At 46.2% G+C, this 24,980-nt stretch overlaps 2 protein-coding genes and 2 long non-coding RNA genes across 5 annotated transcripts in view; 2 read left to right on the top strand and 2 right to left on the bottom strand.

Moving 5' to 3' along the window:
* crata (carnitine O-acetyltransferase a) overlaps positions 1-9,542 on the top strand; it is a 126,524-nt gene extending 116,982 nt beyond the window's left edge. For both annotated transcript variants that reach the window (XM_079363909.1, XM_079363908.1), the window contains 13 exons: positions 1,450-1,746; positions 1,917-2,035; positions 2,624-2,677; positions 2,819-2,984; positions 3,076-3,250; positions 3,755-3,933; positions 4,769-4,869; positions 5,008-5,127; positions 5,271-5,393; positions 5,486-5,621; positions 5,832-5,894; positions 6,505-6,642; positions 6,748-9,542. In XM_079363909.1, coding sequence (XP_079220035.1) covers positions 1,462-1,746; positions 1,917-2,035; positions 2,624-2,677; positions 2,819-2,984; positions 3,076-3,250; positions 3,755-3,933; positions 4,769-4,869; positions 5,008-5,127; positions 5,271-5,393; positions 5,486-5,621; positions 5,832-5,894; positions 6,505-6,642; positions 6,748-6,963 — 1,875 coding nt within the window. In that variant the 5' untranslated portion in view covers positions 1,450-1,461 and the 3' untranslated portion in view covers positions 6,964-9,542. The remainder of the gene's footprint in view (positions 1-1,449; positions 1,747-1,916; positions 2,036-2,623; positions 2,678-2,818; positions 2,985-3,075; positions 3,251-3,754; positions 3,934-4,768; positions 4,870-5,007; positions 5,128-5,270; positions 5,394-5,485; positions 5,622-5,831; positions 5,895-6,504; positions 6,643-6,747) is intronic.
* On the bottom strand, positions 1,624-20,660 carry LOC306836697. The gene is made up of 3 exons (XR_013780806.1): positions 20,562-20,660; positions 1,947-2,008; positions 1,624-1,713 (listed from the first exon to the last, which is right to left on the bottom strand). It is a non-coding gene; the product is annotated as an uncharacterized lncRNA (long non-coding RNA).
* LOC306836698 lies at positions 8,911-15,762 on the bottom strand. Its single transcript, XR_013780807.1, has 3 exons — positions 15,672-15,762; positions 15,398-15,513; positions 8,911-8,993 (listed from the first exon to the last, which is right to left on the bottom strand). It is a non-coding gene; the product is annotated as an uncharacterized lncRNA (long non-coding RNA).
* On the top strand, positions 13,158-23,330 carry LOC306836693 (leukemia inhibitory factor receptor-like). Its single transcript, XM_079363907.1, has 17 exons — positions 13,158-13,863; positions 15,389-15,540; positions 15,630-15,783; positions 16,345-16,617; positions 16,710-16,830; positions 17,895-18,031; positions 18,130-18,275; positions 18,543-18,696; positions 18,783-18,844; positions 19,098-19,311; positions 19,482-19,661; positions 19,753-19,854; positions 19,949-20,113; positions 21,038-21,166; positions 21,249-21,342; positions 21,425-21,488; positions 22,033-23,330. The coding sequence occupies exons 1-17, from the start codon at positions 13,791-13,793 to the stop codon at positions 22,483-22,485; spliced, it is 2,673 nt and encodes an 890-aa protein (XP_079220033.1). The 5' UTR covers positions 13,158-13,790; the 3' UTR covers positions 22,486-23,330.
* The last annotated feature ends 1,650 nt before the right edge of the window (positions 23,331-24,980 follow it).

Raw genomic sequence — 24,980 nt, 5'->3', positions numbered from 1 at the left:
AGTATGTAAACAATAATATATTCACAAACATTTGCTATAAGAACATTGTATTTAGCTTCCTTTTTTAAATCTGTGGAGATGAGGAGGTTTCTTCCTCCCATCAAGGTGAGTTTATTTCTATAACACATTTCAGCAAAAAGGCAATTCAAAGTTCTGCAAATAAAACTTCAAAAGCATCAAAACAAAGGGAGGAAAGAGAGATTTAAATAGAAACATGTAAAAATAAAAGTTTTTTTTATTGCATGGCCCAGACGATCAGTAATTATTATTTTAATAATAATGTATTATTTTATTTTTCTGTATAAGCATTTGACAAATCATAAATCTTGATAAGATTGAATATGAAAGTTTAAATACATAAAACAATATTCAAAAGAAATTTAGAAACATTAATCTGTGCTTCTTTCCAAGTTTCACAAACAGACAACTGCAATACTGTGTTTTTTTTATTTTTTTTATTTTGGGCCTTTTATACCTTTATTACAGCGGCGGGGGAGAGGACGTGGGATAGGAGCCACAGGTCAGACTGTAACCTGAGCCGCTTGCTTTGAGGACTATAGCCTTCACACATCAGAATCAGAAATACTTTATTAACCTCAGGGGATGAAAATGTATTCTGCACAACAGTGAAAACTGTTTCTATATTACTGTGGCTCTGTTTCTTTGAGTTGCTGTGTGTGTCTATTAGTGTTTGTATGAACAGCCACTGAGAGTCTAGTTACTGTGATTAGAAGGAACATTTGTCTTTCTAAAAGTTAGATTTTTAACCCCCTGGTTACAGCCGCTGTTTCAGACTAAGAGTTTAAGTTTATTTTTATTGATATTTACGGTCCTGATCCTGGTCTTGGTCTCGGAGCACTCTGGTCCTGGTCTTGTCTTGGTCTCAGAGCACTCTGGTCCTGGTCTTGTCTTGGTCTCGGAGCACTCTGGTCCTGGTCTTGTCTTGGTCTCAGAGCACTCTGGTCCTGGTCTTGTCTTGGTCTCGGAGCACTCTGGTCCTGGTCTTGTCTTGGTCTCAGAGAACTCTGCTCCTGGTCTTGTCTTGGTCTCAGAGCACTCTGCTCCTGGTCTTGGTCTCGGTTAGTGTGTTCTTAACACTACCAGCTCATGAGTATAGAATCAGGAGGAGACAGCTCAACTTTTGCAATATGTTAACAAGGAGCTTTTGAAGATGGTCTGAGAGTATTTTGAGGTGTTTGTTTATAATGATTGTGTTGACTTTGAACTTTCATTGCAATATTTTTCATCAAACCTGCACGTTTGAAATGAGAGCAGACTGCCCTCTACAGGCCATGTGTGTCACAACATTCCTACAACTGATATCAGGGGCAGATTCAGAAACGCTTTCTTTCAGTTATTAGAGTAAAAAATGTAAGTCTTCAGAGTTCTCTTCACCAGGTTAAGAAACACTAACACTCCTTGCCTCTAGTAACGTGTAGTGTGTCGCAGGTGAAGGTGGGGATGGCCAAACCCTGCGGCTTATTCAAGCCGTGCCACTTGGTGAAGCCCGTGTCAGCGACTCGGGTCTCGGGCAGATACCTGAGCCATCAGAAGGGTCTGCCCTCGCTGCCCATCCCCCCTCTGCAGCAGACCTGCGAGCGCTACATCAGCGCTCTGGAGCCCATCGTGGAGGTGGACGAGCTGAAACACACCAAAGAGCTGCTGGACGACTTTCAGAAAGCAGGAGGGGTCGGAGAGAGGCTGCAGAGAGGCCTGGAGAAGAGGGCGAGCGGCACCGACAACTGGGTGAGACAAGTTTGTACTAAAAGCAAATCTTGTTTTGGAAATCATGGAAGATGCAGTTAGTCTGCTCGTCCTGCTTCGATGTGACTTATTCTCTTTAATTTGACTTTATTTTTCTTGGTGTCTTGTCTTGTTGTCCTCTCGCTGACGGTGACGTCGTTGTCTCTTTGTAGCTGTCAGAGTGGTGGGTGCAGGTCGCTTACCTCACGTACCGCCTTCCTGTGGTGGTTCACTCAAGTCCCGGTTTGGTCCTTCCTCAGATGAACTTCAGGGACAAGCAGGGACAAATAAGGTGATCACACACAAACAAAATATACAGCAACTACATGAGCTATGCAATAAAATGATCTTGTGATGAGATACGGTGTATATGGGGATGAGCAGGATGAACTCTGGACACACATCTCACAGCCCATCAAAGATAAAGATCATCTTTACAGAGCAGACAGCAGAGTTAAGACACGAAGCACCAGAACAACATGCTGGCGAACAGAGAACCTAAAGCGGAGCACAGAGATGGTAGCGGTGGCGTGCAGACACTCTATGCACCGTGCAGCAGTCACAGTATAGAAACGCAGCCCTCCTATTGGCTGGAGGTGAATCCTGCAGAGAAGATCCTTCTGCCCTTCTCACGTCGGCTCACTCAGACTGGCTGCAGAAAAACAAACACTCGGTGTCTGGCAGGAGAAACTCCGACTGAAGTCAGCGCCAGCGTGATCGATGTGGGAAAAACAGGAAATAAGCGACAGCATTGTTTGATACTGCGATAAATAAATCAACATCAGTAACACAGACTGTTAGTTTATTTCTGTTGTTTAACCAACATGAGAAAATGTTCTGTGATATTTGAATCTTAAACATGTTGTTTCTCCTTCTTTAGGTTTGCTGCCAAACTGATAGCAGGTGTTTTGGACTTTAAGACAATGATTGACAAGTGAGTGCTGAGGTCATGTGACCCATTCTTCTTTATGGCGTCCATTTTATTGACCATGCTGAACTCATGGAGTATGGTTTCAAATGAATATTGTGTTATTGATGAATGAGAACTCAAACTGTGCTGTGCGTCTGTTTGCAGTGAGACGTTACCTGTCGAGTATCTTGGAGGGAAGCCGCTGTGTATGAATCAGTACTATGAGGTTTTGTCGTCATGTCGAATCCCCGGGCTGCAGAAGGACTCGATAGTGAACCACGCCAAGAGCTCCAGACCCCCCAAACACATCACTGTGGTCCACAACTTTCAGGTGAGCAGTCCCACACCTGTGCCTCGACCCCCCCCCCTCCCCTCCCTCCCTCCCCCCGTGAAGTCTAAGTAACAATCTCGTCCTGGATCAGTTCTTTGCACTGGACGTGTACAACAGCGACGGGACTCCTCTGACGTCGGACCAGCTCTGCGTTCAGCTGGAGAGGATCTGCAGCTCGTCCACGCAGACCGACGCCGAGCCCGTCGGCATCCTCACCACGCAGCACCGGGACTCGTGGGGCAAAGCTTACCTCAACCTCATCAAAGGTGAGCGCAGCGGGCGCCGGATCGTCACGCTAACGCCGGAGAAGCAGAGGGGGGGATTAAACTTAACGTTCTTGTTTGTTTTTTTATTAAAGGTACAGTCATCTTCTAAGATGACACAGCTGCTAATAATCTGAATCCTTTCACATAAATAGCCCTTTGTAGCTTTGAGATCGAGGAAGTTGTCGATCCACTTCTCCCTCTGTCTGTTTGTGTTTAGTGTTTAAAGAGACTCAATAACACAAGCAAACTCACCGCTGCAGGAAGCAGCAGGCTGAGTAAACATCCTGTTTTGGTCTGATGTCATCGTCTCCTTCTGTAACATAAAGTCTGTGTCTGTAACGTTGTCAGACACTGAACAATCGGAGCCTGTTGAAGCTATCGCTGAGCCTGCATCGTGGTCATTTAGAGCCCAGAACATGTGTTTATTCTCAGGATGTGAAACAACACTATGACGTCATCTTTACTCTGTGTGTGTGTGTGTGTGTGCGTTCTTGATCCGTGCAGATCAGACCAATAAAAAGTCGGTGTCGGCCATCCAGAGGAGCATCTTCACGCTGTGTTTGGACGGAGCGAAGCCTCGAGCGTCCGACGAGACGCGCAGGAGCTCGGTGGCGGTGCAGATGTTACACGGAGGAGGGAGTCAGCTGAACAGTGGCAACCGCTGGTTTGACAAGACGCTGCAGGTGAGCCCAGTATACACACACACACACGCACACGCACACGCACACACACACACACACTCAGGATAAAGCTCTATGTAGGGGTCAGCTCTGTAAGTCCGTGACCGTACGTAATTTGATTGGACAGAGACGAGAGAGGAGCCACGGCACGGTAGAGTCATCGTCTCTCTACCGGAAGGTCGAGGGTTCGATCCCCGGCTCCTGCGAGCAACATGTCCGATGTGTCCTTGGGCAAGACACTTGACCCTGAATTGCTCCCCCTGCTCTGTCAGGGTGTATGCAGTTCGCTGCTCCTGTGGTCGAACGCTAATTGCCCCTCGGGGATAAATAGAGTTTCCCAAAAAAAAAAAAAAAAAAAGAAGTTCTGCAGAGTTATTTGTGTTCAGTGTTGAGACCATCGATGCATCTTTAACTTTAGTTCCACGACACATGAAAGCTGTTTCACGAAGGAACCCGGGTTATTTTAAAAAAGTCCGGCTCGTTTTTTTTCAAGAAAGTCTTTTATAAATGGGCTGAGAAACAGTCAGTCATAAGTTACCATGGCAACCTTTCCTGCAGAGCTGCGCCGTGTTGGATCGCCCTCGAGGCACTGAGACTCAGGCCGCTCAGAGTTCCTGTTTGTTTTTTCTGAACGTAATAAAAAAACATTTTCTTGATTTCAGTTTCACGTTTTGTCCCTCTGAAAACAAACAGAGCGTATAAAGGAAGCGTGAGCAGGAAACATTCATTGTTTATTCCCTTTAATTAGTTCACACGTGACTTTAAGCTCTCATCAGACTGCTGATATGAAACGTCGCTGTGATCAGAACAAACCGAACAGTTTTGCTTCGTGTTTCAGTTTATCGTGGGAGAGGACGGCTCGTGTGGTGCGAACTACGAGCACGCTCCAGCCGAGGGCCCCCCCATCGTGGCCTTGATCGACCACGTCGTAGAATACACGTGAGTAGGTCACAGAGGGTTCACTCTCTGCTGTTGATTCTTTAAAAGCTCAGCAGCAGGTCAGAGATCTCCAAACATCACCACTTCCTGTTTCAAAATGTGACCTGAAGCTTCGTCTGATTCTCTCTCTGCTCACAGAGGGAAACCAGAGTTGACTCGATCTCCCATGGTGCCTCTGCCCATGCCCCAGAAACTTCACTTCAACATCACGCCGGAGATCAAGAAGGACATCGAGGACGCCAAACGCCACATGAACACGTGAGAGAGGATATTTAAGCCCCTCCAGTCAGTTTGTTTATATTTATACTTGATGTCGTCGTTGTCCTTTGACCCGCTCTCACTCTGCTCCTCACCGCCCCACACACACACACACACACACACACACACACACACACACACAGCCTGGCGGACGACCTGGACATGAGGGTCTCCGTGTTTGGACACTTTGGGAAAGAGGTCCCGAAGTCGCACAAGATGAGTCCGGATGCGTTCATCCAGGTGGCTCTGCAGCTGGCTTACTACAGGTGAGACTGTGGTGCACGGCGCCCCCTGCTGTTCACACCAAAGGTGTCTGAGAAACCCTGCTCAGAGCGTCCCTCTCCTCGTGTGTCTGCAGGATGCATCGCCGCAGCTGTGCCACGTATGAAAGTGCCTCCCTGCGGATGTTCAGACTCGGGCGAACGGACACGATCAGATCGGCCTCGAACGCCTCGGCCGCTTTCGTCCAAGCTTTCGACGATCCAAACAAACAGGTACGATGGAGACGAAAGTCATGACGTGTTCTGAGGAGTCTTAAAGGTATAAAGTTTCTGTTTCTCATACGTGGGCGAGGGGGCGCCTGCGGTTGGTCGGGGGTTCGATCCCCGGCATCCTGCAGCCACATCAGGACATCTCTGATGCTTTGTGTGAATGTGATGTGATAGATTTGAAGGTTGCTTCACTCTGACGTCTCGTCCTCACAGAACACGGAGAAGGTCGACCTGATGGTGAAAGCTGTGACTGCACACCGCTCCTACACCAACATGGTGAGTACAAACACAGACTCCTTCCACTTTCCTTTTATCACCATGAACACAAACACCATGAAGCGTCATGTCACTGAAGCCAGCGTGCAGTGTCCTGAGGTCTGTAGTTTGATTCTGCTGTCTACGTGTTTGTTAAAGTTGTAAAAATGTGAGATCCTTAAAAAAAACTCTCTGTACCACAAGATTTAAAACCATTTAATCTCCATTTTTAACCTTTGATTGTATTTAAACTTACTGATGGGGTCGCCTGTAGTGCCAGCGCACACGTCACCATGTATGAAGGCGTGTGTGTTTCCTCTGAACCTGCGAGGGTGTGCAGGAGTCACCAAACGGTAACCAATGAACACAATAAAAGGTCAGAGACGAGTTCAGATCATGATGAGCAAATACAAAACTAATCTGAGCAATGAAATCATTAAAATACTGAACCAAAGAAGAAGAACTCGTTGGGTTAAGATGGCGTCCACGGTCAGAGACGTGACTCATGATCATGTTCATGTCAGAGTCACCCTGAACGTTTTCCTCCTACAAATATGAGTGAAGATGGAGTCAGAGTGCAGGAGGAAACATTGATGATGATGATGATGATGAAGAAGTGTTGACCCTGCAGGCGATCAGCGGTCAGGCCATAGACAGACACCTGCTGGGCCTCAAGCTGCAGGCTGTGGACGAAAAGCTGTCCGTGCCTGAGCTCTTCAGAGACCCCGCCTACGCCAAAGCCTTACACTACCAGCTGTCTACCAGTCAGGTACGAGCAGCGTCCAATCACGGCCCAGACGAGACCAGGAGAACGGTCTTCGAACCTTTAGCCTGAAATGTTTGCCCGCTAACCGCTCCGTTTTTAATCCTTCAGGTACCCGCCAAAACTGACTGCGTCATGTGCTTCGGCCCCGTGGTGCAGAACGGATACGGCTTCTGCTACAACCCCATGAAGGATCACATTAACTTCGCCGTGTCGTCTTTTAACGCCTGTAAGGAAACGAGCGCGGCGCAGCTGGCTCAGGCCGTGGAGGACGCTCTGCTGGACATGAGGACTCTGCTGGAACAGACGCCACGAGCTAAACTGTAGAAACTCCGGATGAGTCAGAAGTGACAGAGTGCACAGGGAGGAACCCGATCAGAGGGAGGAGACGTGTGTACAGAGCACACACACACACCCAGAGGCCTGCTGCTTCCGTATTTATTACAGCAGTTAAATTAACGTTTACAGAATAATCAAGACATTTAAAAAACAACTTAAATCAACTGCTGCGTTTAAAGAATCCAGTTTTTAAGATTTAGTTTATCAGGAAGTAAAATGTTTTACATGATCGTACAATGAAAGAAGAGGCACCAGAACATCTCTGTTCATAAACGTCTTTATTGAACGTCTATACGAGAACCCTTAACCTGCATTATACTTAAAAACAAACAGAAGGTGTTTTTTCTGCTCTCTAGTGGAGGAATCATGTGCAGCATGCTGCACAAACCTGCAGGCAGTGAAGGATGCAGCAGCTGATAACAGTGATGAAGGGCAGGCTGCACCAAGCGAGCGCTGAAAGTCAAAGTCCATCTCTGACTCTGTTCGACCTCTCCTGGGTTTATTTGGTCTTTTGAAAAGGAAGTCAGTGAGTGTTCTTCTCTGAAGCCGTGTTCACACATGCACTTAAATCTCTCTGGATTCACACACACACACACACACACACACACACACACACACTATTCGTCTTCCGTCTTTGTGTTTTTGATTCTTGTGCACTTTAAGTGATGCTCGCCGTCTCTCCCGCGGTGCAGAGCACTCGCCCGCCTCGATGCATAGAGACTAATAACTGACCGTCGAAACGTCGTCCAATAAGATCGGACCCAGCGCTCAATCAGACTCGATCAACAAGAATCATTGATGGAGCAAGAATCTGTTTTTCAGAATAAACTTCAAACAATCCGGGTTAAACCACTCGATCACTTCACTGTCAGGAAGAAGAAATATCGTGATGTGAAACTGTGAAAGTACTAAGAACACAATCTTCTAAATAAACCAATAATATAATAATAATAATAATAATAATGTTTTTTATGCTGCTTTAGGGGGATTTTTTTCTGATGTTTGGAAATAACTTTAGAAATGTTTGATGTGCAGATGATCTGAGGTCGACTTACTTCACATAAACTGTATTTATGATGAATAAATTCTATAATGGAAACAATAGTCAAGCAATCTGGATTTTAAAGTCCAATCCAGATAGTTGAAAATGTTTACACTAAAGCTGTGCTCACAAATGCACGCAGTGAAATCTTCCCGAGTTGATGATTCACACACATCCATCACAGCGTGCCGTCAACTCGACATGTAACCTGAGGCCATTTTCAGTTCATAGAGACAGAAGATTCCCGGCTGCGTTCAAATCGGCTCACTGCGTCTTCTTTCCTCACACATGCAGCTCATCTCCTTCTTTCTTCAGAGGTTTTGTACAAACTGCATTACTCTGATTATTAAAGTCTTCGTCCGGCCCTAAAGCGGCCCTCTGTCCTGCGTCTGCACTTTGTGATCACGCCGTCTGCAGATCTCTGAGGAGGGTTTGTTTGGGAGGCGACAGACGCAGTAAGAATGGATCTGTGACGCTCTTACAGTCATTTCTCTTCTACTAAGTTTAACTAGACTGTATCAATCCAATCGCTCCGTCCCAACACTTTCATTCACAGTAATGCGTCCAGTCTACGCCGCCGTGAGCGCTTCATACTCCTAACTGTCGAAGGTACGATTCCTGTGCTCGTCGTATCGCCGGTTTCTGCTTGTTTGTGTACAGGAAACCATGGCAACGGGAAGTGAGCATGTTATGTGACAGCTTTTAAATACAGAGCAACGGTTGATTTATACTCTAATCACTGCACAGAAGAAAAGAGAGGAGACATCGGAGGAGGCGCTCAGTCAGTCAAACGGGAGGGCGGGGGGAGCGTCTGTTCGGCCCCTGAGAGACCAGGATGAGGAAATGCCGATGTGTTCGTATGTTAGAAAGAATCGGTCATCTCAAAGCAGAGTACCACATCAGTGCTCTCCACTGTATCCATCACAGTTCTTGGTGCCTGTGTAGTTGAGTTTCTGAGGAGGTGCGTTTCAGGCTCCTGCAGGCAGATTTGAATAAATCACATTTCCTCCTTAAAGGCTTTTTTTATTTTTATTTTACACTTTACGTTTTTAATTCTCCTTGTTCACTACAGCTACACAGACGTGTGTGTGTGTGTGTGTGTGGATCCATCCCTGATTGAATTAATTTATTAGCTATCTGAACCGTATGACACCCAGTGGGCGAATGTCGTGTTGTTGTATTGATTTTTTTTTTTTCATACTACCACTGGAAGTCTGCAGAGTGTGATTATAATCCTTCTAACAGGGTAGTAGCTGTTTTACATGATGATGATGATGACTCTGTTATATTTAGCCAAGCTGCTCATTTTTATAACAATTAATTTGTTAAAATCACTGAATCTCGTTGGCCAGTGTGCACATTTCAGCACGTCGTGTCAAATATCACACAGCAGGTTTAATGAGGAGGTTCAGTGAGTCTGTGGAGTTTGACACTCGAGAGGAAATTGCGTAACATCAGAGAGCATGAGGTCGTATAAATTGTTCAACACTTCCTCTCAAATAAAAAAGCTGACTTTTGGAAAAAACGGAGTCATAGTTTGTCATGTTTGAATGTGTGAAGGTTGGATCCATTTATCCATTCATTATTTCAGCTCCATGAAGCGATCTGAGGCTGATAAAAGAAAACAAAGATGTCTCACTGACACCTTGGTCTGCTTGTCCCTGAAATGAGTGTGATTTTAAAATTCAGATTATTCTCGGCCATGATCATCTTTAAAATGAAGCCTGAATAATTCTAACTTCTACTTTGAGAGTTTAACTGGAACAAACTGAAGCTAGTGGGATCTTAACTAACAAACAAACTGGCTGTGATGGTTTAAATGAGTGTAATGTCCCTTTAAGGGGAAACAAGGATTTGTTTTTTCTTTGTCTTAGCTGTGGTCGGAGTGTGATTCATTCTTGGAGTTTCTCAAGAGCTGACACATCAGTTCAGCAGGGTTTATCATCTTCTACAAGCTGAAGGACGGGACACACTGCTGCTTTCACATGGGGGGGAGGGGGCAGGAGGGGGGGGGCAGGAGGGGGGGGGGGGGCAAGTAGACGGGAGAATTAGGAAAAAAATGCACAACGGACCGTGAGGCCAAAAATATCGCTTGCAATGTCTGCAGAAATGTAATTTTAAAAGAAAGGCAGTAACACGGGGACAAAGAGGGTTTATTGAAAAGATGAAGCGAGCATGAATCAAAACATTTCATTGACTCCTCCCACCCGATCGACTTATTTAGTCTGTTTCATTATATTGAGAAAACAACATTAAAAACTGAAACAACAGGCTGCTCTGTTCAGACTGCCAAGCAAGGCAGCATGTTAGCCGGTCCAGATGGGAAGCACCGCACCGTGTGTGTGTGTGTGTGTGTGTGCATCTGTGTGTGTGTGTGTGTGTGTGTGTGTGTGTGCATCTGTGTGTGTGTGTGTGTGTGTGTGTGTGCATCTGTGTGTGTGTGTGTGTGTGTGTGTGGAGTTCCTGCTCTCTCACACTTTTGGACACCAATATTTTGTTGTTGCAGACTGGTTATGAAGGGTCATGAATGTCTTGGGGTTAAATGACGGTGCAGCTTCGTTACTTTGAATATGTTGTCTGATAACATGACAACATTTCATCATAGTGTATCTTATTTCAACACGCTCATCAAAGCTGTAGAAGTTTCTCTCTCCGTGTGCAGATATTTAGACTTATTTAAAGGGCTGCAGGCCTTCATTTATGTGGGTGATATCTTAACATGAGACGTTTGTCTGGACTTGTCAGGTGACTGTGGCTCCAGAAAAGTGTAATAAGAGACTGAAAATCAGAGAAATACACTTTCTAAGGTTAGAGTGTTTACAGTGACGAGAAGTGAAACATTTCCACAGCAACAAAAAGTCTGGGACAAATTTTCGGAGCTGCTTCTTTTGTTTAACGATGAAGTAAAATACACCTGTTTGTCTTTGTCGTGCTCCTGTTTTTCAATCCTAACAGCTTTAAGTTTATGAACACAAGGATGACCAAAGATTGACCTGAGTGTTTGGAAACAGGAACATCCGGGGAGCACATGAGTCACTGTCACTTTTACTGGTATGGAAGTACTGGTGGTGCCAACACGTACGGAAGTATGTTCTCTGTGTTTGTCAGACCGATCAGGACATGTAGAGCTTCCCGTCTGTGTCACAACTCGACCCGCTCTCGGACACTCGATTCGTCCTTTCACTTCTCCTTCCCGACTCTCAAACCTCTGTTTGTCCCTCTCCTGCTGCTCCGTCTCCACACAGTGAGATCACCACACAGCTGTAAACGTTAACATCCATTCCCAGACATTTCACATGAAGCCTCTTGACTCAGAGCTCCTCAGACAGTACCTGGCACCGGGTCAAGGTGTGATGAAGGCGTAAGAAAAGGTTTTAGCCTGAGGAGAGAAACTTCCTGTAAACTGAAATGAAAAGTCCATCTGGTCTGGATTTAGTATTTTTGGTTTCTATCAACTAAATGTTTGGCATATAGTCCCAGATTACAAAATCTGTATCCATCCATCCATCACCCATCCATCAATCAATCAATCTTTATTTATATAGCGTCAATTCATAACAGGCATTATCTCGAGACACTTTACAAAAGCAGGTAAAGGACCTTACTGTTTGTCTGTTAACATTAACAAAAGAGCAGGTAACCAGACCATGCTCATTGTTATGTTTACAAAAAGCAGGTAAAGGACCTTACTGATGGCTATATTACAAGAGCTCAGCTGAATCCATCATAGCGTGGCAAGAAAAAAACTTCCTTTTAACAGGCAGAAATCTTCAGCAGACCCGGATCATGACGGAACAGCCATCTGCTAAACTGTGCCGGGCTTGAAAATGGGACAAGATGCAGAAAGATTCATCCATCACCCATCCATCCATCAACCATCCATCACCCATCCATCACCCATCCATCAACCATCCATCACCCATCCATCACCCATCCATCTATCCATCACCCATCCATCACCCATCCATCAACCATCCATCACCCATCCATCACCCATCCATCTATCCATCACCCATCCATCACCCATCCATCACCCATCCATCAACCATCCATCACCCATCCATCACCCATCCATCTATCCATCACCCATCCATCACCCATCCATCACCCATCCATCAACCATCCATCACCCATCCATCACCCATCCATCTATCCATCACCCATCCATCCATCACCCATCCATCCATCACCCATCCATCCATCAACCATCCAGCCATCAACCATCCATCCATCAACCATCCAGCCATCAACCATCCATCCATCAACCATCCATCACCCATCCATCTATCCATCACCCATCCATCTATCCATCACCCATCCATCTATCCATCACCCATCCATCCATCCATCACCCATCATCCATCCATCAACCATCCAGCCATCCATCATCCATCCATCACCCATCCATCCATCACCCATCCATCCATCACCCATCCATCCATCCATCACCCATCATCCAGCCATCAACCATCCATCCATCAACCATCCAGCCATCAACCATCCATCCATCACCCATCCAGCCATCCATCATCCATCCATCAACCATCCATCACCCATCCATCACCCATCCAGCCATCCATCATCCATCCATCACCCATCCATCCATCACCCATCCATCCATCAACCATCCAGCCATCAACCATCCATCCATCAACCATCCAGCCATCAACCATCCAGCCATCCATCATCTATCCATCCATCGCCCATCACCCATCCATCTATCCATCACCCATCCATCACCCATCCATCTATCCATCACCCATCCAGCCATCCATCGCCCATCCAGCCATCATCCATCCATCACCCGTCGTGTTTAAATATCCTGTGGAGCGTCTTTTAAAGGCTGAGGCGGCCGCATGCCAAGAGAGAAGAGAACACCAAATGCTGGACGTCCCCTTCTTCTTCTTTGTTGACTTTACTGCACTGTGACCTCACTGACGCCACTATCGCCATCCAGCTTCTACTTACCAAGGTTGGCTGTGGAAACGTAAGACAGATCAGGTTTCACCGCACCAGACTGTACTGAAAGTGGACCGCTTGGTGGACGGGGGCTTAAATGATAATGTTCTTTGGTATTTAACCATTGTTTGAACTTTTAGTTTCCTTTAACATTATTAGCTTTCTGGTTCCGTCGTGGTTGACTTCCTTTAAACGCTTCAGCATGATGAAAGGTTTCAGGAGAGACTGATAACAAGCGCTTCCCAGCTGGCTCTGTGAGTCATTAAAATAATACCTTCAGAGGTCTACGTCTGTAAAAACAGCCACCACATAGAGACAAACAAAACTAGAGAACAAAAAACACTGAGTTCAGGTCGTGCACATCTGATCTGAACACTGTGACTCACAATTACCAGAAGCTGCCTCTTTATTTCCTTCTCTGAGGTCCACATGGATTTCACAACATCGCTCTCTCTCTCTCTTTCTCTCTCTCTCTCTCCAGCACAAATGCAATTCCTAAGCATGCATCACTGACTTCTCAGGAAGGGAGTGAAGTCTCTGTAACTTGACACCGCAACTCTTTCCTAGTTTGATCCTCAGCCCGAACAGACGTCAGAGTAAACTTATTCTCTGCGCGAGATCTGAAGCAACCAGCCGAAGTCCCACATGTAGGAATTTTTAATTTATGTAATTTGTCCTTGGAATATCTTTTGGCACGTGTACTGATATGTATCTGCACAGGTATCTTGTGTAATCAGAGGATGTTTATGGTGAAAAGGGTGAAAACTACTGACCCAAACGCGGACCAAAATCAGTCACAGTGAGGAGGACAACGATGATCTCTGGGTTGTTATTGTTGCTCTCACTGTTTTATGAAAGCACTCAAAATGGAAATGGAAAAGAAAACGGTGAGTATGTCTTTTTTTTAATCAGCCTGCAGATAGAGTGTTATTTAGTACATGTCTCCTTTAAGAAGAATATGTGCTCCAAAACGAGTCGCCCTTCAGTCATGATGGGGATTCAGTCTATTTATTACTTTTCGTGTTTTCTTTTAAAAGTGCAATCGTTTTTTAAAAACGGACACAATATTGGCAGCATGAATACACAAAGTGAAAGTATGCAAAGAATGCACTGCTGGATAAACTGGTGCAATTTGGTCAACCCCTGCGGGGGGGAAGAAAAAGGGCTGATGACGGGGTTTGACTGTCTGGTTCTGTATTTAGTTTTTGGTTAAAAAAAAAAAGTTGCCAGTTCATGTCAACGCCATTCACAAAAACGAAGTATTACTCATGTCAGGACGAGAGTTGGCGATGCCATTTGTGTTGGGACAGCATGTGTGTGTGTGTGTGTGTGTGTGTGTGTGTGTGTGTGTGCATACTCTTCAGTCTACACAGCGGAGAGAGGTGTAAACTTGCAAAAATGTCTGATGCATGAATGTTTTTGTGGAACGATGGTAAGATGGGAGTCAAGCCAGGTAACGTTTTAACAACTACAATTTGGGAGTCCGCCATTATTGTTGTAGTTCACCTACTCCTGCATGGATTTTTTTCCCCCTAAAAACGTTATGCACGTGTCGTGTTGTGTTACCAAGTAGTGTTGAAAAATTATGCAAATGCGGAAGTGCAAAAAGCTGCAGTTCCTCGATTGTCCACTAGAGGCTGGCTGCAAGAGCACAGGAAGTCACATACACACCCATTCAAAACAAGCCGTTTTTACAGCAGATATTAACGTATTTACAGCCTGGTACTAAAACAGATATTGTTCTGATTAGTCGTTGTATTCGTGGGCAAACACTATACAAGGGTTGAACCTGACCTGATTGACATGTGGACCTGGTGTAGTGTTTTTTCAGGAGACTTAAAACCCGCCTCAGCTCCAGCTCTCAGCCTGTCGTTAGCTTGAGACAGGATTTCCAGCACGTCGGCTGCTGCAGATTGGACTGGGCCTGTTAATGGTTAAAGTTTATGATGTCTTTGGGAGAAGCAGGCAACAAAAGGTTACCGCCTGCTGCTGAAGTCGTTGTTGAGTTTAGAAAACTGAATACGTTCCGGACAGCGGTTGACCGACACCTTCTGATTTTGTAAACGGAGTCTGGTAGCTTTTGAGGAAGTGAAGTCACAGCTGTTTACAGTTTAAAAAATCGTTCTTAGGCTCTTTAAACAAAAAGGTCGATCTCTGTCTGGGTTCCTTCTCTGATGTTGTCAGAATAACAACCTGAGATAAACGATAACTTTTACTGGATGTGCATTGATTGTGTTGAAGCGATTTCAGTGTATTTCATTGCTGCTTTTTGAGGCAAAATATTCTTACTGTCATTTAGTCTGAAATATATTTGAACAAGAACCCCCCCCCCCCCCCCCCCCTCCAGTCAGCTGTGTGTTTCTGTTTATGAAGGCCTCACAGATTGAAGTGTGTGTATCTTTTTCCCCTCAGGTGTCTTACATTGTGGAGCCCAGAATCTGAAACTTGAACGCTCGGATCAGATGATCCTGTCGACATGGGAGGACGACCCCTCCTGCTTTGCGCTGCGAGATGTGCTGATCTACGAGCTCGTGGTTCTTATAGCAGACCAAGAAGTCCATCATGTAAGAGATTGTTTACAATTTAAAAAAAAAAAGAAAGAGAAAACTCAGAGTGGTCAAAGAAACAAACATCTGACTCGATTTTGTTTTAGGATGAAGTGGTCGTGTGGCCAGATCAAATCGGATCGACTCACTCCTGGAACTGGACGTCGTATTTGGCGTTCGAGTGCGCGTCCCACTCACTCCGGATCAGTTCACGATTCAACAACCACACAAGTCCATGGACACGCGAAAAGACTCTTCCTGGTACATATTCACCTCACCTAGCTGTGTTTTGATTTGCTGGGGAATTCCTGCTGCCATTGTTCCCATCAATGCAAAGTTTGGTGATGCAGGAAACAGAGGAACGACCCAAATGCAGACACAAACATGCAAGCGGTCAGAATTCAAAGATTTAGTGCGCAAACACTTGAACATGTCGTAGGCAGGAAGGTGGATCCAGCTTCAATTAAAGATAAAGTGCAAAAACTTGCAAAGTCATGCAGCTGAATTGACTAACACACAGGGCTGTAGATTTAGACAGAGGAAGTATTTAGTCTTGGTATTTTTTTCAGTGCTATTTCATCTTATTTGTCCTGTTTTTAAAGCTGTTTTTTTTGTTGGTATTTTGCACTACACAGCTGAGGGAGATGCTTACCTGTTTAGTTGTTTAACACAAAGACAATAAAGACTTGAGATCTTGAGGAAAAGTCCAGAGCGTTCCAAGGAAGAAGATGTAAGAAGATGTAGGAGGAGAGTCTATGAAAACGTGCCTTTAATGACTCTCTTTAAGACGCTGAATCATTTCTCATTTTGATGCTTTTTCAGGGAGAGAAGCCTCCAACCAGCCGGAGGTTTTCCCCAAGGACAAAGTGTTTGCAGTTGGCAGTAATGCGACCTTCTGCTGCATCCTGCCTCCAGGACAAGTTCTCAACAAACTGTACATGAATAATTATAACGTTTCAAATATGAAAACAACAAAGATCAGCAATCAGACGTACACTTTGACTGTCTTCCTGGACCAGCCGTCAAAACTCAGCTGCACCAATGTGAAATGTCAAACGTCTGAAAAGACAAACGGGGCGTGTGCTTATATCGGCTGTAAGTGTAACTTTGTTTTGTGCACAACTTTGTTTTTATTTGGAGCCTAAGTCACAATTAAAAAAGCTTTTTTTTAAATGTGTCTTTTTCAGACCCTCCTGGTGACAGAGATCTTCAGTGTGAAACTCGAGATCTGGAATCAGTCGATTGTTTCTGGACTGTTGGAAGGAAGACGCTCCACAAGATTTCAACAAAGTACCAGCTAAATGGAAGGTAACTGATATATTGAAGATGATGCTCGTCTTATTACCAACTCAGCACATTATTAATATAATATGAAATGACTGAATACTGGAAGGAGTACTAACAACATGTTTCAAAGTTGTAGGACAGTTCAACTGAGATCAAGTGTGTAATGCTTGTATAGCTGTTAATTTAGCCTGGCGTTGCTAGTTTTATTTGCTATTGTTGAGTGTTCTTAATGAAAACAAAATGCAGTAAAAGACACAATGTATGAAACATGTTGAACCTTTGCTCAGTATAAGTTGCGTAAATCAGTGGGGTAACAAAACTGCCATGTGGCATGCCAGTTCTGGAGGACTGTCATGTTGGTTGTTCGTGTCATGCCGGGGTTGTTCGTGTCATGCCGGGGTTGTTCGTGTCATGCCGGGGTTGTTCGTGTCATGCCGGGGTTGTTCGTGTCATGTTGGGGTTGTTCGTGTCATGCCAGGGTTGTTCGTGTCATGCCGGGGTTGTTCGTGTCATGTCGGGGTTGTTCGTGTCATGCCGGGGTTGTTCGTGTCATGCCGGGGTTGTTCGTGTCAGGCCGGGGTTGTTCGTGTCAGGCCGGGGTTGTTCGTGTCATGCCGGGGTTGTTCGTGTCATGCCGGGGTTGTTCGTGTCATGCCGGGGTTGTTCGTGTCATGCCGGGGTTGTTCGTGTCATGCCGGGGTTGTTCGTGTCATGTCGGGGTTGTTCGTGTCATGCCGGGGTTGTTCGTGTCATGCCGGGGTTGTTCGTGTCATGCCGGTTATACAGCAACATGTTGGCTTACATTTGCAAAATGGAAGCATAAGTTCAGCAGCATCTGCAGTGACTGATGGCTGCACCACTCGTCTCCGCTTATCTTTCATCAGCATGAATTAATACCAGCAGGTCGATCAAATGTACTGCCATGAATGTGTACTTTTCTGAAAAGAATTAACGTTCAGTTGCTTTGAAATGCTCTTTTTCTTCCTTTTGCTTCCGTATTACAGGTTTGCTTTTCATCACAAGAAAAAAATCAACGAAGTTCCATGTTTTGAATTTTAATACTCTTGGTGTTTCGTGTATTTTAGTGATTGTCCAAATGGTTCGTCGGGGAAATGTTCTCAGGAAATTCAAAAAGAAGTCGGTGAGACAAACTGGACGCTTACAGCCCAAAATAAGCTCGGGAAGGTGGAGCTAACAGACAAAGCAGACCTGATGACAAGAGGTAGAACATTTACTTTCTGTTTGGTGCTACAGCTGCCTGACTTTTTTTCTTTAATTAGTTCAAACTAATTAAATTCAGAGTATTTTGTTGTGTTTCAGTGCACATGTTGGCTCCAGGAGGACTGACAGCTTCAGCTCTGAATGCCAGAAACGTCACCCTGAACTGGAGGTGGGATGTGGAACGATACAGCAATCTCAATATTACCTGCCAAGTGAACGTCAGCCATGTTGAAAGAAATACGATGGTGAGTAGACAGAAGAGAGCCTGGGTTAAAAGGTACCAGTTTACAGGACACAGATGGCCTAGCGTTTAGGCCACAGTCTAGTACTAAGGCTTTAGTCCTCCGAGTGGATGGACTGACCCGTGGCTCCTTCTCCACTCTCTCTCCAGATGTCCTACTCTGTCCACTGTCCTGACTAAATAAAGGCAGAAAGTCCTAAAATGAACCTAAAAAAAAAAAAGAAGTAGGCTCCCCGTCTAACATAATCCTTGTCCATGCGTGTGTTACCAGAGCAAGTTCTTTGGAGTCGGCCTTCGTTCTGTTGTTTTGACGGATTTGATACCAAACAGGACGTACAAAGTGGCCGTCAGATGTGGAACAACGGAACATTTCTGGAAATGGAGCGAATGGAGCACAAGCGTGAACTTCGACACGAGGGGCGATGGTGAGGGTTAAAAGATTGTAGCTTTTAAAGCTGTTTGATGTGTTGTTGTTTTTTTTCTGCTCCCTAATCGTCTTTTTGTCCCTCAGTTCCAGATGCCCTCGACGTGTGGATGCTGACGAGGGACAAACAAACTGTGATTATTTGGAAAGTAAGTCGTGTTTATTTTTATAACACATTCCAGCGACAAGACAAATGAGACCGGTTATTAAAGGAGCCGTATGTAACTCTGCCCCCTAGTGTTTAAACTGGGTACTGCAGTCTAAATTCGACACATTAAGGAGAGCTGTCTCCCCTCCTCCTCTCTAGAGTGGATGCTCACGCAGGTCACCATGCGGTGGACACTGAAGCTTCAGCGTTTAGCCAGCCAGTTAAGTTAAAGTCCTGATGTTTTATCTCTTCAGGAACTTCAGGCCAACGAGAGTCACGGAGACATCTTGAAGTACGAAGTTAGCTGGCAAGAGAGAGAACGGATGAGTAAAACCGAAGTGGACCCTGACAACCTCAGCGTTTCCCTCCGTCTGGACGCCACAGAGGAGCACGCCGTCACTGTGACGGCCAGGAATATAAACGGCAGCTCATCCCCGACAACCATCATCATCCCCAGATGTAATTCAGGTATGATGCTAACGGAGCTGTGTGAGTACAACATGTATGTTGTTTAAGTTTATGTGACACACAGCAGCAGGGTAGAAGTGGGAATCCCAGGGAAACTCCCGATACGATACTCGATACGTAACCCACGATATCGATGATATCAAGATTCAGGATGTTTATTTCTTTTCCAGATTCAGACAATGTGGGCACTGATCAGATAATAGGCAGCGATGGCGGCTTCAGTCTGCGCTGGTCTGACAGCTCGGCAGCCAGCTGCGGATACATCGTGGACTGGTGTCCTGTGTCAGGGAGCTGCAGCGTGGAGTGGATCAAAGTGCCTCCAAATGTGACGAACGCAAGAATACTTTCAAGTGAGTCTTAATCTTTGCCGACACCTGCAGTGACACGTTGCTTTCTTTGTGCGTGACTTTGTCTCATTTTGTGATTTAAACTTAAACGCAGAGAATTTCAAAGCTGGAGTGAGATACTCTCTGTCAGTGTACGCCTGCACACACGGCGCTCCTGTGTTATTAGAAAGGAGGGAAGGATATGCAGAGGAGGAAAGTAAGTGGCTTGCTTTCTTAACAGATGTGACATTTCAGGACAAAAAAAAAAGTTTCTCCCCCAGCAGTGATTCACCCGTATTTCTCTCCGTCAGGAATAGAAGACGGCCTGTTTCAGTCGTTGAAATGGAACCAGCGCGACTCAGACGTTGAGATATCCTGGGAGCCTGTACCTTTAAGAAACCAGCCCGCTTTCATTTCCGGATACGTGCTTTACTTTGTGGACAACAACAACACCAAACGTCTTAACGTCAGCACAGGTAGTGTGACACCCAGTCGATACTCTTACACTCCCACTCTGACCTCCGGGGGCAACAAGCATGCGTCTGCAGATTACACTTAAAAGAGAGAAAAACTGAGGCGCTGTTTTAAAACTTATTAAGGTAGAAAAAGATGAAAACTTTTATTCATTTCTCCAGGAGATTGTTTGAAGCTGCAGCAGTGAAACTACTTGAACTTAAAACTGATCAAAGTTGTTTTTGTCCCCGACAGACTCTGATTGTTTTAGTGTCTCACATCCTCACAGAAAAGATCCCAGACAACAACTTTCAGCTCGATTGGACACATTTGCTTCCGTAGATCATCATCCTTTTTCACAGCTGTGGGCTGAATCAATCGACTTCCAAATATTCAAACTAATCTTTATTATCGATGAACTCCAGATCTTCTGTATTCATAAGCAGTTTAAAAACGGTTCCTGTAACATACCTCTGTGGACGCTGCGTGTACAGAGGCTTCTGTCTTTGATGCGGCGGCTGTGGATTGGGATCCGACCTCGGCCTGTGCTGCTGTCTCTCTTCAGCCGCCCCCCCCCCCCCCCCCCCCTCCAAAAAAAAAAAAAAAAAAAAGACAACATAATGAAAACATTGCAATATTAATGACTTCATAGGAGCAGTTGACTTAAAAAGCGGTTCCTGCCTTTCTGGAGAGAGAAAGGAGAAACAGGTCGGACCCAGACCAGGACTCTCTGTAGACCCTAACCCCCCAGCCAACAGCTCCACAGGAGTCGGGCTCTTTTTTTAATGAAAAGCTCCTTAAAGCTGCACGTTATTTGTTTGGGTTCGGGGTAAAGCGTATGAATGCACGTTTTCATGAATGATTGTGAGCTTTGAACAGATCTTCAGGATGTTTATTGACCTTTTTGAAAAACAAAAATAAAACCACGTCTCTTTCCCCCGGTGTAGACGATCCGAAGGCGTCCAGTCTGACAGCAACGAACCTCAACTTCAACACCTACACCTTCACGGTGACGGCAAAGACCGCAGCAGGAGAGGGGGGAGCGACATCCATCACCGCCACCTTAAACTCTCCCAGTACGTTTCTTCTTTTCACGTCTCTGTTAATGACTCGTCTGGAGTTTAATCTGACGGCGTTCTTCCCTCCTCGTTTCTCCAGCTGACAACCTGATCAAGATAGTTTCCATCTCGCTGGGCGTGCTTTTCGGACTCCTCTACCTCGCCACCATCCTTTGCTACAGACACTGGTCGTGGTAAGAAGCTCAACGCGTTCACGTCTCACACGATAACATCCACTGTCCCCTCTGATTCATGACCTGTCTTTACGTCCAACAGTATCAAACACAAGGTCTATCCTCCCATCCCGACGCCGGTGCTGAAGGACAATTGGTTGACAACGGTAGGTTCTTAGGTTCAGGTTTTAAAGGGGCAGCAACCCACACGTACGCATGAAGATCAGATTCCTCTCAACAAACACTCAGCTGAACCTTTTACTCCAAGTGGCCAAATTTCTTAGCACGCCCAGACCCCCGCCTACGCCCGACCCCCATGCCTCTACCTGTGGGTTTTGGGCCCTCAGGGTTCTTTAGACTAGCGTCTAAACGCTCAGGTCTTGCTTCAGGCAGATTCCCCGGTTTCCACCGTCCAAGCGAGGTGACTGTTTCCCATCTATTCTGCTTTATAGGAGATTTGTTGAACCATCAGGATCAGGGTGCCGGAAAATAAGCCTTGAAAGATTTGCGTTCTACGCCGAAGGTCAAAATCAGTCAGAAAAAAGCCGTTGGGTTCGGACTGAGTTCAGATAAATATGTAGCTTGTGAGACTTGAGGGAGTAAAAGACTGCGACAAGGAATCCTTTGGTATTTTGAGTAAATGAAGTTTATGTTCCTGCTACACACACCCAGATACCTCCAGTGTGAGATCTTTCTTTTTTGTTTTTGCAGGATGATAAAAGTCGATGTCATCATCTCCGCGTGGATCAGTCCCCCCCCGACACTGAAGCTGACATCATGGATGTCCCAGAGCTGCACTTTGCCCCAGGAGCACCGGTGAAAGACTACGTGATCCAGGAGAACCTTTCTTATGTTTCTGCACAAACTGAGCACAGTAACCACAACCGGCCCGTGAAAAACTACATCCAACAAACCCGCTCCTCGGACATCCCCTCTCCAATCAGGAGTTTGTTCCCGAACCCGTCGTATAACCTGCGGATGGAGCCGGGGTATGAGGCGTTCAGTCCTGGGCCTCAGCGGGGGGGACATTTAGAGAGAAGCAGCGATGGATACCAGCCTCACATCGAGACAGAAACCGCCTCTGCAAATCAGACGGACGAGCGTCCAGACAGCCCCATGTCCTGTGTCTCCACCTACATCCTGCTACCACAGTCATCCCAATAATAAAACTGCACAGGTTAAACATTCATATATCTGCAGGTGGGTGTTGGGGAGGAGCCGAGCGAGAGTGCACGGCAGAGCTGGCAAAGACAGAGCAGAGAGGGAGAGACAGATGGGACATCTGACAGCTCAAATAAAGCATTACTGGAGGTGATTGTGCACAAAGACGCACGCCACGTGTAAAGTCAGCGCAGCGCCACTTGGCTGCCTGAACTCGCTCGCAGACGTCTCCTCATTTCTTGTTTGTATCGCTGACAGGATCTGACTGTTGTGCAGCACTTTGACAGAAATGTTGTAAAATTGTAAAGAAATTGTCCTTTTGTCCTTTCCAGGTGAGATCCCTTCTTAAAAAGAAAACAGCTGTTTCACCACATTGCTCAAAGGTGGAGTCAGTAGAAATGTTTTGTCACAGCCAGAAAACACAACATCCAAATTCTCCTCCTGGGTCCAGAAGCGTACAATCAAATAGCCTGTAGGTGTGACTGTGTCTGTCTCTAATCAGCCCTGTGATTGACAGGTGTTCAGTCCAGAGTGTAGCCCCGCCTCTCGCCCAATGACAGCTGGGATGAGCTCAAACAGGAAGGAGCTGTATCAATGGATGTCTGAAAACTCCCCGTGAATATGAGGAGTGTGTGTGGTGTGATATTCTGTCGTGAACACTAGAGGGAGCTATTGCTGCATGTTCGAGACAGGACTCAGAGTAAACTGGGACTGTGAAGTTCATGTTCAGTGTCGAGGTACTTTTTATTTCACTTTGTTTGTTTTTAATACTTGAAGTCTGTTTTAGACGAACACTGTACGTTTAATCTGCTGTTTATAGGAGACCAAAATAAAACTGCTGCCCTCGATCTTTTCTCCTTTTTTTAAGGGGTGGGGGGACCTCAGAGTCTGTGTTGGACCTCAGAGTCTGTGTGGGACCTCAGAGTCTGTGTGGGACCTCAGAGTCTGTGCTGGACCTCAGAGTCTGTGTGGGACCTCAGAGTCTGTGTGGGACCTCAGAGTCTGTGTGGGACCTCAGAGTCTGTGTGGGACCTCAGAGTCTGTGTGGGACCTCAGAGCCTTTGTGGGACCTCAGAGTCTGTGTTGGACCTCAGAGTCTGTGTGGGACCTCAGAGTCTGTGTTGGACCTCAGAGTCTTTGTGGGACCTCAAAGTCTGTGTTGGACCTCAGAGTCTGTGTGGGACCTCAGAGTCTTTGTGGGACCTCAAAGTCTGTGTTGGACCTCAGAGTCTGTGTGGGACCTCAGAGTCTGTGTTGGACCTCAGAGTCTCTATTGGACCTCAGAGTCTGTGTGGGACCTCAGAGTCTGTGTGGGACCTCAGAGTCTTTGTGGGACCTCAGAGTCTATGTGGGACCTGAGAGTCTGTGTTGGACCTCAGAGTCTGTGTGGGACCTCAGAGTCTTTGTGGGACCTCAGAGTCTGTGTTGGACATCAGAGTCTCTGTTGGACCTCAGAATCTTTGTGGGACCTCAGAGTCTGTGTGGGACCTCAGAGTCTGTGTTGGACCTCAGAGTCTCTATTGGACCTCAGAGTCTTTGTGGGACCTCAGAGTCTGTGTGGGACCTCAGAGTCTGTGTTGGACCTCAGAGTCTGTGTGGGACCTCAGAGTCTGTGTTGGACCTCAGAGTCTGTGTGGGACCTCAGAGTCTCTATTGGACCTCAGAGTCTGTGTGGGACCTCAGAGTCTTTGTGGGACCTCAGAGTCTATGTGGGACCTCAGAGTCTGTGTTGGACCTCAGAGTCTGTGTGGGACCTCAGAGTCTGTGTGGGACCTCAGAGTCTGTGCTGGACCTCAGAGTCTGTGTTGGACCTCAGAGTCTGTGTGGGACCTCAGTCTTTGTGGGACCTCAGAGTCTGTGTGGGACCTCAGAGTCTGTGTGGGACCTCAGAGTCTGTGCTGGACCTCAGAGTCTTTGTGGGACCTCAGAGTCTGTGTGGGACCTCAGAGTCTGTGCTGGACCTCAGAGTCTGTGTGGGACCTCAGAGTCTTGTGGGACCTCAGAGTCTGTGTGGGACCTCAGAGTCTTGTGGGACCTCAGAGTCTTGTGGGACCTCAGAGTCTGTGTGGGACCTCAGAGTCTGTGTGGGACCTCAGAGTCTGTGTGGGACCTCAGAGTCTGTGTTGGACCTCAGAGTCTTTGTGGGACCTCAAAGTCTGTGTTGGACCTCAGAGTCTGTGTGGGACCTCAGAGTCTGTGTTGGACCTCAGAGTCTCTATTGGACCTCAGAGTCTTTGTGGGACCTCAGAGTCTGTGTGGGACCTCAGAGTCTTTGTGGGACCTCAGAGTCTATGTGGGACCTGAGAGTCTGTGTTGGACCTCAGAGTCTGTGTGGGACCTCAGAGTCTTTGTGGGACCTCAGAGTCTGTGTTGGACATCAGAGTCTCTGTTGGACCTCAGAATCTTTGTGGGACCTCAGAGTCTGTGTGGGACCTCAGAGTCTGTGTTGGACCTCAGAGTCTCTATTGGACCTCAGAGTCTTTGTGGGACCTCAGAGT

The sequence above is a fragment of the Symphodus melops genome (genome assembly GCF_947650265.1).
Source record: "Symphodus melops genome assembly, chromosome: 16".
Lineage (NCBI taxonomy): Eukaryota > Metazoa > Chordata > Actinopteri > Labriformes > Labridae > Symphodus > Symphodus melops.
This window is presented reverse-complemented; position numbering and strand designations above follow the sequence as displayed.